This window comes from Malaclemys terrapin, chromosome 14, assembly GCF_027887155.1.
Source record: "Malaclemys terrapin pileata isolate rMalTer1 chromosome 14, rMalTer1.hap1, whole genome shotgun sequence".
Classification (NCBI taxonomy): domain Eukaryota; kingdom Metazoa; phylum Chordata; order Testudines; family Emydidae; genus Malaclemys; species Malaclemys terrapin.
In genome coordinates this window covers 3,108,298-3,121,772 of record NC_071518.1, presented here as the reverse complement: position 1 = coordinate 3,121,772, position 13,475 = coordinate 3,108,298, and the positions used below count along the sequence as shown (strand labels likewise).

General features: G+C 57.3%; 1 protein-coding gene across 1 annotated transcript; it reads left to right on the top strand.

Moving 5' to 3' along the window:
• The first annotated feature begins 248 nt into the window (after positions 1–248).
• GAS8 (growth arrest specific 8) lies at positions 249–12,945 on the top strand. Its single transcript, XM_054048967.1, has 11 exons — positions 249–309; positions 1,708–1,800; positions 3,131–3,328; positions 3,658–3,864; positions 4,481–4,535; positions 5,323–5,528; positions 5,949–6,116; positions 6,572–6,658; positions 8,435–8,644; positions 11,964–12,029; positions 12,650–12,945. The coding sequence occupies exons 1-11, from the start codon at positions 307–309 to the stop codon at positions 12,797–12,799; spliced, it is 1,443 nt and encodes a 480-aa protein (XP_053904942.1). The 5' UTR covers positions 249–306; the 3' UTR covers positions 12,800–12,945.
• The last annotated feature ends 530 nt before the right edge of the window (positions 12,946–13,475 follow it).

The window sequence follows — 13,475 nt, the reverse complement described above, 5'->3', positions numbered from 1 at the left end:
AGTCTCGGGCAGTTCCGACGGCTCGAGAGCCGCAGACAGGGCGGGGCTTGGCTGTGCGCCACGCGGGGGGGAGGGGCCCTGGGGGCAGCGGGAAGGGCCGAAGTGCGGGGCCGGAGCCGCTGGCGGGTCTGGGGCAGGGCCCCGCCCCCCGAGCCAGGCCGGGCTCCGCAGGGAGCAGCGCCGCCGGCGGTTGCTAGGGCCATGGCGCGCGTTGCTATGGGCGGCCCGGAGTTCTCGCGAGGCTTCCCCGGCGGTTGCCTGGAGACTCGGTGACTCCGCCGAGCGCGAGCAGCAGCTGCAGGAGCCATGGTGAGGGGGGGACCCTGGGTTCGAGTGGGGCGCTGGGGGGAGCCCCTGGGATCGAGGAGTCCCCTGGGGGGACTGGGGCGCTGGAGGGAGCCCCTGGGTTGGAGGGGTTCCCTTGGGGCGCTGGGGGGAGCCCCTGGGTTGGAGGGGTTCCCTGGGGGTGACTGGGGCGCTGGGGGGAGCCCCTGGGTTGGAGGGGACCCCTGGATTCGAGTGGGGCGCTGGGGGGAGCCCCTGGGTTGGAGGGGTTCCCTGGGGGTGACTGGGGCGCTGGGGGGAGCCCCTGGGTTGGAGGGGTTCCCTGGGGGTGACTGGGGCGCTGAGGGAGCCCCTGGGTTGGAGGGGACCCCTGGGTTCGAGTGGGGTGCTGGGGGGAGCCCCTGGGTTGGAGGGGTTCCCTGGGGGTGACTGGGGTGCTGGGGGGAGCCCCTGGGTTGGAGGGGACCCCTGGATTCGAGTGGGGCGCTGGGGGGAGCCCCTGGGTTGGAGGGAACCCCTGGGGGGGCTGGGGAATCCCCGGGATCGAGGGGGGCGCTGGGAGGAAAACACTAGGTTCAGGGGTCTCCTGGGAGCCCCCGGTGTGCTGGGGGGCAGCAGCATTTGGGGCAGGGTTCTGGGGCAGGCAGCAGAATTGTCCCGTTCCTCTGTGCCTGGGGCACTTTGCTCGGGACTGATGGCTGCAGTGGCCTCCCTGGAGCTGCAGCTGGGCTGGTCAATGCCCTGAGCTCTGGGTCGCACAGTCCTTCCGGGTGACGGGTCATTCTGAGAGCTTGGCTGCACCAGCCCGTGGCACCTGTTGCCTTCCCCTCAAGTGCATGCCCCTAGCTCATCACAGGGCGCAGGCTGCTCCAAAATGCACTCATGCTCCCTGGCTGGTTAGGACAAGTAGCACCACATGGGATCTGAGTGAGCGAGGACACACCAGACATAGCATGGGGAGTGTGCAGGGCTGCCCAGAGGCGGGGGGGGGGGCAAGTGGGGCAATTTGCACCGGGCCCTGCAGGAGCCCCCACGAGAATATAGTATTCTATAGTACTGCAACTTTTTTTATGGAAGGGGTCCCCGAAATTGCTTTGCCCCCGGCCCCCTGAATCCCCTGGGCTGCTCTGGGAGTGTGAGAGGGAGCCATGCATACCAGTCCCCAGCACCAGAAGTAGCAGTACCAGTGCTGTCTTAGTTAATTGCTTTGGTGTGGAGTTTCTTGTACCTTTACTGACCCTCCAGCCCTCTGAAAGCTGCACAACAAAGCTGCGCCTGGGGGGAACTGGATGATCCTACTTTGTGTCATCTCTTTGATAAGAATGACATCCACACCCAGTGGTCCCCAGCAGCCCAGGTCGGTGGCACCTCTGTCGGTCTGAGCTATGCACGCCTGTCATGTATATTGTTTTCTTTTCTAAGGCGCCCAAAAAGAAAGGTGGCAAAAAAGCCAAGGGAGGCAAAGCTGCAGCGGTGGTGGATGCTGTCCCCCCGGAGGACATGAGCAAGGATCAGGTGAGAGCTCACAGCTTCTCTCCTAGGGCTCTCTGCCCAAGGGCTTCGCACGGCCACTGAGCTCCTGGCGAGAGGAGGCTCCCATTTGTAAGGCTTATTGGTGGCATGAAGTGCACAAGGTTTGGTTCAACCCATGAGATGGAGATGGCAGATGGTGAAGGTTAGTAGAAAAGACAGGGTGGGTTTTCACACCAACAACGGCACCATCCCTCACATGCCTGAACTATTTGCATGGGTATCACAAGAGCGGACTCGTTGTGGGCTTTGGGGTGTAGCTGGGTTCCCCAAGGGTTTAACCATCTCATCTCTCCCTCTCCAGAGCTTCCATAACTTCCCTGTGTCCCTCATCTAGCCTGCACTCTGTTGCCCGTGACCAGGATTCTGTGCCCTCCTCTGTCTAGTAGTTATAAAAGGTTTTCTGTGACACAGTCTAGCATTTCCCTGTTAGTCTGAGCGCTATGTCTTGTTCTGTCCTTATTTCCTATTGGAGAAAGCCCCCTCCACTCACTCTGATACAGGTGTATAACCCTTTTAGAACTTGAATTACTGATGAAATCAATGTCTGTTGCTAGGGCATTCATACACCCCATGCCATAAATACACTTTCCTCTTCTCTCCGGGCCCAAGCAAACGAATTCCTCAAGTGGTATTCGTTCAGATTCAGTTCTATGATTGTTCAGTCTGTGGTTTGATGATCTGCAATCATGCTAGCTGCTGCACTCTCAGCGCATCTTGAATGAGAGACTGGACTAGGTGCTGTGCGAAGGGGAGTTAGTGATTCAGGAGGTAGCCCTCTTCCCTGGTATTATTATTTAGTATGGTAATGGCCAAAGACCCTGCTTTGCTGGCTGCTTACAATCACATATGAAGACATGATCCCTGACCCAATGTCCCTGCAGTCTGAAAGAGGAGCCTGCAATTCTGAGTCCGAATTGGTTGTCAATGAATGCAGCACTGCTCTTCCAGATGACAAATAGATCTGCGGGTCTGTTCCCTTCCGATCAATCAAGATGCCTTAGCTCCCTTTTCTAGAGGTCAGGGTGTTAGTCCCAGTATCCATATCTTAATGGCTAATTACAGTCTACCTCCCTAAACGCCCCGTGGTTTCTGTTGGATATGGCATCGTCACTTCCCATCCTAAACTTCTGTATCCTGTTAAACAGCTGCCATGCTCCACCCAGGGGAGGCTGTAGGGATTGCTGGGGGTAGTTTGGAAAGAGCTTTGGGCCCCCAGAGGGTGACGGGTGCTAGAGAGACGTAAGTCAGCAATTTTGTGGGAGGAGAACTCCCCCGCCAGTGCCTTCACCAGCTGCGCTTGTTGGCGCTGCAGCTGGAGGAGCACATTGTGCGTCTTCGGGAGGAACTGGACCGCGAACGGGAGGAGCGCAACTACTTCCAGCTGGAGCGTGACAAGATCCACACCTTCTGGGAGATCACCCGTCGGCAGCTGGATGAGAAGAAGGCGGAGCTGCGCAACAAGGACCGTGAGATGGAGGAGGCCGAGGAGCGGCATCAAGTGGAGATTAAAGTGAGAGGCTAAGGGAAGACGGTTAGTGGACTCCAGCTTTCCTTACGGGTACCATAGATCCTTGCTTGGCTGTGCCCGTAATTAGTAGCACCCGGTGTTCTCTGTGTGGGCCCCGAGCAGCACGGGAGAAAAGGAGGGGGCAAAGGGAGTTGGGCAGGACACTAGCAAGGGGTGTCTCAGGCAGTATTTCAAGTTCAAATGTGTTCTTGCCCGTATCTGCTAATGCCCCTCTTCCCAGGCCCCTGCAGAGGGGTGGGTCCCCACTGCTGGGCTCCCCCTGCTCCCATCCCTGTCTGGGGGCTTTACACCACTGAGTTCCCTTCTTCCAGGTTTACAAGCAGAAGGTGAAGCACCTGTTGTACGAGCACCAGAACAACATCACAGAACTGAAGGCAGAGGGCACTGTGTCCATGAAGCTGGCCCAGAAGGAGCACCGCACCCAGGAGACGGAGCTGCGCAAGGATATGCGCACCTTGAAAGTGGAGCTAAAGGAGCAGGAGCTGGCCAACGAGGTGGTGGTGAAAAACCTGCGCATGGTACGTTGCTCTCAGACAGATAATCATGGGGCTGGGGACGCCTTAGCTGCAGGGCTTGTCCAGCCTCCTCACCGCAGCCTGGAAGAAGAGCGCAGCAGAGACGCCAGAGCAAGTCCGAGGTCTGGGTGGTCTTGGCATGTAACGGAGATGGGAGAGCCCAAGGGTAGCTTGTCAGAGAAGGAGGCGAGAGGGGGCACCTTCCTGAGACATCCAGGCTCTGAAGGGCTGAATGGAGACTGATCAGTCCCTGATCCTTGCACCATCCCCATCATGTGAAACTAAGGGGTCACCCAGTGACATCTGTGGGAGATCTATTTAGAGTCACTGAAGGAAGTCTGTCCTCCTGGGGCTGGGAGTCAGTGCTGCAGGAGTCAGAATCCAACATGGGGCTGGAGAACCTGATGGCCAGTAACTGCATGGGTCACTCTGCAAACTGCAGTAGGATTGGTAATCAAACCATGTGCTCCAGGGCATCAGCTGATCCGATCCCCCTTTCTGTGATGGCTTTTCACTGCAGCCAGGTGCGCAGATGGCCTTGACTCTGAGCCTGTGCGTAGGGGAGGATTTCTCTCTCTATTTGGCTATCCAGGTCTAACGTGCAGCTTCTCCCTGTCAGAAACAAGAGGAGGAGATCACGCGGCTGCGCAGCGACTTTGAGAGACAAGTGAAAGGTCAGTTCCTATTTGGACTCCTGTATGAAACCCAGAGTGAGAGCTGTCTTAGCACTCGTCACGCTGTGCCTCCGCTGGGCTCCCTCCCCGGAGCAAAACAGGGCCTAGCTGGCGGATGGCCATTCTCCTCCTCCTCCCCTCTTCCGCTGCTTGTGGGCTGTAAGGCTGAGTGGCTTGTCTGAATTCCCAGGAGCAGCTTGTCTGTGCGCACGCAGAATGGATCAGAGCAGCACCAGCAGCGGGTGCTTTGCTGCCACTCAAGGGTGGACTCAGATCTCCCTCTACGCTGCCTGTCTCCATGTGGCAGTGCAGCCCTGCTCCCCCCATCTCTGTCGGGGGGACTGTTTAACACCATGGGCTCGTGGGCACTAAGCAGTAAGTGCCCCTCACAGCTGCATACTGGCTCTCTGGAGCTGCAGGGCTCTGAGGCTGGAGGAGACTTTACAGGCACCTAGGCCTTGTGCTGGTACCTCTTTATTATAATGTGGTTCGATTTGCAGGATTACCTGAGTGTTTCTAGTGCTCCCCTGCCTAGGGTGTCTGGGCTCCGCAGTCAGCCAGGGTTTCTGGGCATTCCCTTCCATGAGTCTGCTGTAACTGCTCCATGCGCTAATGGGAGCTGATATGGCACCATTAATGGGCATCCTTTCCAAGAGTACCATCCCCATAGTGTGGACTGACCAAGCAGCTTGTAGCAGCAGCAAAGGGGAGCTCATGCACTGGGTCCCAGCCTGTCTGGCCTGCCCTATGGGGTGGTCACTCAGCCATGTGTGGTGCTTCCCTTCAGAGATTGAGGCCAAGTACGACAAGAAGATGCGCGTGCTGCGGGACGAGCTGGATCTGCGGAGGAAAACGGAGATTCATGAGATCGAGGAGAGGAAAAATGGACAGATCAACACGCTGATGAAGAACCACGAGAAGGCCTTCAGTGACATCAAGAACTACTACAACGACGTCACCCTCAACAACCTGGCACTCATCAACACTCTCAAGGTAACGCTAGCCTGTGCCCAGCGCCGGAATGGGGACACAGCTGGGCCGGAAGCCCAGTGCTGGAGAGGACTGACGCTCTCTTGGAGGTGACAGTTCCTGCCTGCTAACTACACGCATTTCAGTATTGGCTTCCCATTGAGTGCCTTCCACTGCAGGGGTTTCCCCCGCTGCTTCATATGCTTTGTGAGCACCATCACCTCTAATCCTGAGAAGTGGTGACAATTTACACAATTACACTCGTGAAGATCATGCAGCTGCGTTATAAACATGGCCATTTTAAGCCATCGGCTAGGATGCTGCTGTGGCAGTGCTACATGCCGTGCTTGGGAGTCCTGCAGGCCTGGGGTCTCCTGCTGCAATGCCCCATGCTGGCAGCCCTGCTCAGGGACTCAGTACTTGTGTATCTGCCCCTGAGAACAGGAGCAGATGGAGGAGATGAAGAAGAAGGAGGATCACCTGGAGAAGGAGATGGCGGAAGTGCTGCTTCAGAACAAGAGGCAAACAGAGCCCCTGCAGCGGGCCCGGGAGGAGGTGGCCGAGCTGCAGAAGAAGCTAGCCCACTACGAGAAGGACAAGGAGGCACTGGCTGTGAGTCACCTGCTCGGCTCCCATCCGGTTTAGGTCCCATGTCCTGTAGTGTCTCTCCCGCTCCTTCTCAGAGCCTGCCTTGTGCTGTGTCCAGGGTATAGATTGGGCTTGAATAGTGGCCTCTGCTGGTCATCTGGGAACTACACTGACAGACTCCAAAATGGAATCCCCTTCAGTCGTGGCTTAGGCTGGTGTCCTCAGCATAGCATCTGGTGGGGATCCCCGAACTCGGGGGTGCAAAGGATCTCACTCTAGTGGAGAAAGAGGAATAATGGATTCCTGCCCCCTGGGGCTGACTCCTGAGCCGCACGTGTCTTGTTAAGAAAGAAAGGATTCTGTGCGGGTGATGCCCAGCTTGGGGAGGAGGGTCTGGTATTCTCCTGTGCCGCCTCTCCCCCGCCCCAGGAACCCATAGCATGCGTCTAGTCTCTTTCCCCTTTTCCTCCCCTCTGCAGAACACAAAGGCCCGTTTGAAAGTCACCCAGAAAGAATTAAAAGACCTTCAGTGGGAACATGAAGTGCTGGAGCAGAGGTTCAGCAAGGTGAGAGCCATGGGCACAAAGTGAGAGCACCTGAGCATGGGGAGTTCCCTTCCCGCACCTGCCCTCTCTGAACAGCTGGGATCCTGCGGTATGAGATGATGTCACAATGGTAACCTTGTAGATGACTGCATAGGCCTCAGCTCAGCCTGGGCTTGTCCTGGGTTCTGACACCCTCTGAGTTCCGTATGAGCAGCTGCCTCCTCTGAGCTCTCTCTCTGCTCTGCCATCTCCTGTGCTCAGTAGACAGGCCCAGCTTTGTACTTGACTAAACAATAACGTATGCTCCGCTGGTCCCTTCCTGGCCTGGGGTTGCCTGGCTGCAGCATTAGGCCAGGAGGAAGACAAGAGAGATGGTTGCTGAGAATCTCCCTGCTATGGTGAGGGAGTGCTGGATACAGCACAGCAACAGATCACCATTGGAACTAGCATCCTCGGTCTCTCATCTAACCGCTGGCTTTAGGATGCTCCCTGCTCTGACCAGGCGGAGTCTGTTACTGGCATGCCAGCCTTCAGGGAGCATGCTTCAGGTTAAGTGCTTGTAGCCTGAGGGTCTTTCCCCCAGCTGAGTGGGTTAAGCATGGAGCTTGTCTGCAATTCCCGGAGAATCCCCAGCAATGTGAACATTGATAGGAGACCTCATTAACAAGCTGTCATTGGGGCAACAGCATATTCAGTGCATTTGGAAATAGGCTTTGGAGGATATGTCTTAATTCAGACACATTAACTAGATAAGAGCCAAGGTTCTCTTAGTTGCTGCTGCTAACATCTGCCATTCCTACCCGCTGCAAGGCTCATGGGTGACCCCTGTATGCACTTGGCATTGGGGTTACTCTGAGGGCAGAATAGGGTCCTGGGGAGTCACAGCCATAGACTTTAAGGCCAGAAGGGACAATTGTCACCACCTAATCTGACCTGCAAAGCACAGGCCAGAGAACCTTACCCAGTGATTTCTGCATTAAGCCCATAACTTTGGTTTGAGCTATGGTACATCTTTGAGAAAGACATCAGTCTTGGTTTAAAGATTCGAAGTGATGGAGAATCCATCATGCCCCGAGGTCAGTTGATCCAATGATTAATTCCCCTAACTGTTAAAAAAAGGAGGAGACCGTGGCTACCAGAGGATGGTTTCACGGCACCGCTCTGCTAGGAGCCAGGATTCATGGGTTCTCTTCCCGTATCTGTTATTGATTCATGGTGTGACCTGGGGCCAGTCTCTCAGCCAGCCCATCTTGACCTGGGGATAGTAATACCGGCCTCTCAGAGATGACCTGAGGATTGGCTAATGTTTAAAGAGCACTTGGTCCCCTTTGGAGAAGCACAAAACGTAGCTGTTGAGGTGGAAACTAGGACAGGAGCTGGGCGTACAGTGCAGAGGAATGAAAGCGGGCTAAGGGGGAATCCGTCTGGGGCAGGAGCTGTTTGGCGGGGGTAGTTTATGACATTCCCGGCTCTGGCAGGTATTCTGTGCTTATTGAAGTCAGGCCCATGGGGTGCATGTGCTAACGAACACACATGCCATGGTGCTGGCTGGGGAGAAATGCTCCACACGCCTCATTCCTCTTGCTTAAGGGGAGGGATTTTCCCGCTGGGAGTCGGGTATGTTAACTTCCACTGAAGTTTCCAGTATTGGCCACTGTCAGGGGCATGTTACCCAACCTGGTGGCTCATTGGTCAGTCCCAGGGTGGCTGTTCCTGCACTGCAGTGTGGAGCAGGTGGTTTTGAAGGCACGGCATGGAGGTCTCCTTGCTAACTGGGTGTGGCTCTTTCCTGAGCAGGTGCAGGCAGAACGAGACGAGCTCTATCAGAAGTTCACCAAAGCTATTAATGAGGTGCAGCAGAAGACTGGCTTCAAGAACCTGCTCCTGGAGCGCAAGTTGAAGGCCCTCTCCAACATACTGGAGAAGAAGGAGGTGCAGCTTAACGAAGTCCTCTCAGCCTCCAATCTCGACCCCAGCGCCCTCACCATGGTCACACGCAAACTGGAGGTACTGTATCCTGCTTCAGGGTCTTGGGGGAGAGATAGCAGAAGGGTCACTTCTTGCTGGGCTTGCCCCCGCCCCACTGCAAGGGTTAGGGCTTGGGGTGATAGGGCTGTTTACAGTATAACAGTAAACAGTATAATGGCTAACAAGGGTCAGGCTGGAGACTCTTGCCTACATGCTCGGGGTCTTACTGATCGCCAGATTTGGGGTCGGGAAGGAATTTTCCTCCAGGGTAGATTGGCTGAGGCCCTGGAGGTTTTTCGCCTTCCTCCGCAGCATGGGGCAGGGATCTCTAACAGGAGGGTTCTCTGCCAATTGAAGTCACTAAGACACAGGATTTGGGGACTTCATCAGCAGAGTCAAGGAAAGGGTAGGGATGGTTTTGTGGCCTGCAGCATGCAGGGGGTCAGACCAGATGATCATAATGGTCCCTTCTGACCTTAAAGTCTATGAGGCTGCATAGCGGGGCCGGGCCTGCTCTTTGGCTAAACATGGGCTAAATCTCTGGCCTTTGAACCTCAGCACCAAAGAGTTGAGAGCAGTCTCTGTAGCCGGAGAGGGATCCTGCTGGAGGTGCAGACAGGCTTGGAGAAGGCATCAGAGAATGGTCCCTTTGTGACCAGGCGAGAGCCCTCTCCTTCTCCCTGCACCCTCTGAGGAGCGAGGCCCAACCTTGTGGGACCTCACACTCTGTTACTCCCGCCTGGTGGCTAGCTGAATGTGGTAGTTAGGTCAAAGCTTCTGGTCTGTTAGCGCAGCCCCAGGCTTGTGATGCAGGAGGAGAGGCCCAATGGGGTGGGAGGAAGGAAGATTCACCCCTCATCTTGGGAGAATTTCACCTCTAAGATGTGTGTAGAGCTGGGGCCCTGGCACACTCAGGGAAAAGCCCCAACATGTTCCACTGTCCTGCCAGAATTCCTAGGCTACCGCTGTGGTAAGGGGATGGGCTTCAGCGGCCTCCTCTCACTCCCATGAAGGCCATTGTATGGGTAGCCCCCTTGGGACACGAGGGGCAGGCTCAGCGCTGAGTCTCGCTCCCGCAGCGGTGGAAAGGGCTGGGCCGAGTCCCAACCCACAGGAGAATTGTCGGGGCTGCTGATTCCTTTGTGTGCCGGGCTCTGCAGGCCGGGCACCGTGCTTGTTTGTACTCTGTCAAGGTGAGGGATGGAAGCCCCTGAGCAGCAGCCTCACCCAGGCTTCCCCTGGCCAGCTCTGCGGAGACAGCCCTCTCCTGGCGGCCCCACCCCCGGCAATCTAAGCGGGCTCCACTCTGGCCACGCCAGCACTTGGAGCTGGGAGGCGATTCCTCGCTCCAAGTGACATCCTGGGGCGGCCAGCCTCTCCTGCTGCTCGCACCGCTAGATTTTAGCAGGTAGCTCGATGAGAGCTAGCACGGGTACGTCTCCTGGAGCTGGCAATGACACCTGCCAGCTCTAGTGGAGGCGTGCCTGATTTGGAGGGGCTTTGTGGCCATGGGGGCTAGTGGGGACATAATGACCAATGAGAACTAAGATGAATCTCACTAGTCACTCCCCCCCACACCGCCTGCTTTCCCTCTGTGGCTCACAGCAGGCTCTGGGACGTCTGGCACCCTAAAAATACATGGCGGGGAGCTCCTGGCGGGGGGGGAGAACAGGCTTAGTGATTCCACATGCCAAGCAAGTAGCAGCAGTAACAGGAGAAGCAGCACTTGTCTGCCTTTGTCCCAGCCCAGCGCAAACGGGCTTGGGACTTGGGAAACCTGGGTTCCTGGCTCAGCCATGGATTTCCTGTGTGACCTGGGGCCAGTCACTTCATCCACCCCGAGCTCAGCTTGCAGCACTGTAATGGAGATACAATTTCCCTCCCTCCCTGGGGTGCTGGGAGTGTGAACCAGTAACAGTGCTGTAGTGCTCAGACACTGGGATGGAATGAGCGCCACTGCCTGGCCTTGGGGGAGCAGATCACAAAACGCATTCTTCAGAAACCACCAAGGCGACATCTCTCCAGCAGCTGCTGGCGGTGCTGGAGTCTCCGAATTCCTTTGCTCAGCTGCCTCTTGCAGGCTGCATCTATGCTGCGAAGCTTCCGGTCTGTAACTCTGCACGGGTGCCGTGTAGCCCGGGCCCTGGCGTTCGAGCAGTTAGGTGACGGAGCAGCAAAAATGCAGCCCTGGCCTTCCCCTCTCGCGGAGCGGCACCGTTGGTACATCTCAGGACCAATTTAACTAGTGTAGACAAGCTCTCGGAGGCCCCTGGTTGGGTTCTTGGAGCGGAAAGGCCAAGGAGCACACGTGAGGCACAGCCACCTCACCTCATCACAACTCCATACCCCCCCAGGGTTCCTTGCATAATATGGCCTCAAACTGGGGGTCCCCTGCCTTCCTGAGGCCAGCCCCTGAGCAGGGCCCTCCACCCTGGAAGCTGCCATAGTCGCCCCTGGCACGAGAATGACAGTCCGACTAGAGCCTTTTCCAGCGAGCGGCTGATGCAGTGGAGGTTCCAGGTGAGGGCCTGTTGTTCGTTTGCTGCCCTCTGCAGAGCACAGGCTGCTGGCAAGTCAGGCACCTCATGCTTAATAGACACATTTGTAGCCTCCACGCATCCCAAAGCCTCTGCAGCAAACCAGCCGCTTAACCGAAGGGAGAACACATTCCTGAACCCCAGAATGGCAGACCAGGTGGAGCAGTTTGGCCCCCACAGAGAAAGGGCCCTACTCAGCCACCAGGGCCCTGGATCTCCTCCGATCTCCACTTTCCCCAACTGCAGAGAGCCCGGGGTCTGTGCTAGGTTGGCTGTCAATGGGCTGGATTCGGACTCTGTGGTTGTGAGGCAGGAGGTGGGATCAGGTGGGGACTGCTTGTCTCCCACTCTTAATGCCTCCCCGGGGACTAAGGTCGCACTCCACAGAGTGGCCTGAGGATTCCCTCGGTCATATCTTTGGCTTGGTGCTGGGAGGAAACCAGGCTGGAGTGGGGTGAAGTGGGCTGCGAGTTCCCCCAGTGCAGTGCAGGGGCATGGGCTTCTCCACAGTGTTCGTTACCTAAGGGAGCATGGGGCCACGTCTAACCCACCAGATGCAACATAAACTGGCGGGCAGGCAGCACTAAAGGCATCTCAGTCTCTGGGTCAGTTACACTGAGCAGGGTTCTGGGGTTATGTTCCGGGTCTCCCCCCCCATCCCCCAAACTAGCCCCAGCCAGCAGGCACCATCTCCTCTGGCAGCACTGTGGGAACCTTGCCAAGCCAATCTCTGCAGCTTTCCCATGGCACCATGCTGAGCTGGGCTCTGACCCATGCCCGGGGGACCCAACCAGTAACAAGGCTGTGATCTCCCTTCCCAGGATGTGCTGGATTCCAAGAACAACACCATCAAGGATCTCCAGTACGAGCTGGCCCGAGTCTGCAAGGTGAGGAGAGGGGACCCTGCTTCTGTCCCGCCCCAGTGGAACCAGGCAGGGTCAGCGCTGGGACATGCCACATGCTCTGCAGGGAGAATCCTCCTGTGCAAAACCTAATGGGGATGGAGGAGAAGCTCCAGGGACTGCTGGGAGGAGCAGGGCACTGCTCCTACGTGGCTCTGTTAGACATCATCTCTCCTGCAGGAGAGGAGGGAGTGGAGGGGCTGTTCCCGCTCACGTGTACACAGACAGACACAGCCTTTGCCCAGCACCTCCCTTGTTGTGTCAGGACTTTCTAGCTTTGCCACATAAGCAAGAGGATTAAAGTGCTGGCCAGGCAGCTCAGCCCTCTGGCACGCTGGCATCTCCTAGTGCGTGTGCAGCCCTCGCTGCTAGGCAGGAATTAGCCACACGGTGCTGGTTCTCTCTGCGAGGGGGTTACCCAGGGACCCCCAGCATCCAGACTGGCTCAGGGACCGAGTTCTGGTTTCCCTAGTTATAATGACAGCCCCCCTTTGCCCCTGCCGGGCACCACAGGGGATGGTGCAGGAGCCCGGGTAGGAGCTAGCTAGTGACGACCTGTGCGTGGTGTGCACTTCCCTGGGACTCACACTCTGCTTCACTTTCAGGCACACAACGACTTGCTGCGCACCTATGAGGCCAAGCTCACAGCCTTCGGCATCCCCCTGGACAACGTGGGCTTCAAACCACTGGAGACCACAGTGATGGGACAGACGCTGGGGCAGGGCCCAGCCGGACTCGTTGCTACCCCAACCTAGCACTGCTGGGCACGTGCTTGTCCATCACCTCTTGGGTCACACTAAATATTGTCAGCAGCCTCCCCACGGGCTCCTGTCCCAGCACCGCAGGGAGGGGGCTGTGCTGTGGCGCTGCCTCATTAAACAGACCCCAGAAAGGTTTTTAAGCAGGCTCCAAAGGAACCGTTTTTCACTTCCCAGGGCCGGGCTGGGCCGCAGCGTGGAAGGAGACCTCTCCCAGCCCAGTGCTCCCTTGCCTAGAGAACGTGCCAGCCAGACAGCTGGTAGCTGGCCCCTGGGTACCGCCGCACCGTAAGCAGAGGAGTGTCGCCACTCCAGACCTGTTCTCAGCCAGTCCTGCACCCATAGGCCTCCCAGCTAGGCCCTCTCCTGCCCTGGGCAGGGGCTGGAGCCCAGAGGCCTCCGTATGCCCACAGCTCTGCCTCGGGAAGAGGGATGAGCCCTGCTGGCTCTGGAGGGACTGCGCTCACCAGCAGGGAGAACTGGGCCCCTGAGCAGCAGAGCCATGCTGCCCTTCCTGGAGCAGAGCTATCCATCTGCCTGGCTGCTTTACCACTCGGCTCCGCAGAGCTCGCTAACGAGCAGCTGAGTGCGTCAGGCTACGGCAAGTGCTGTTGAAAGAGCCCTTTAATAGCGCAGCCCTCCCTCGCGTCACTTCCTCCGGCCCGTCTCTGGA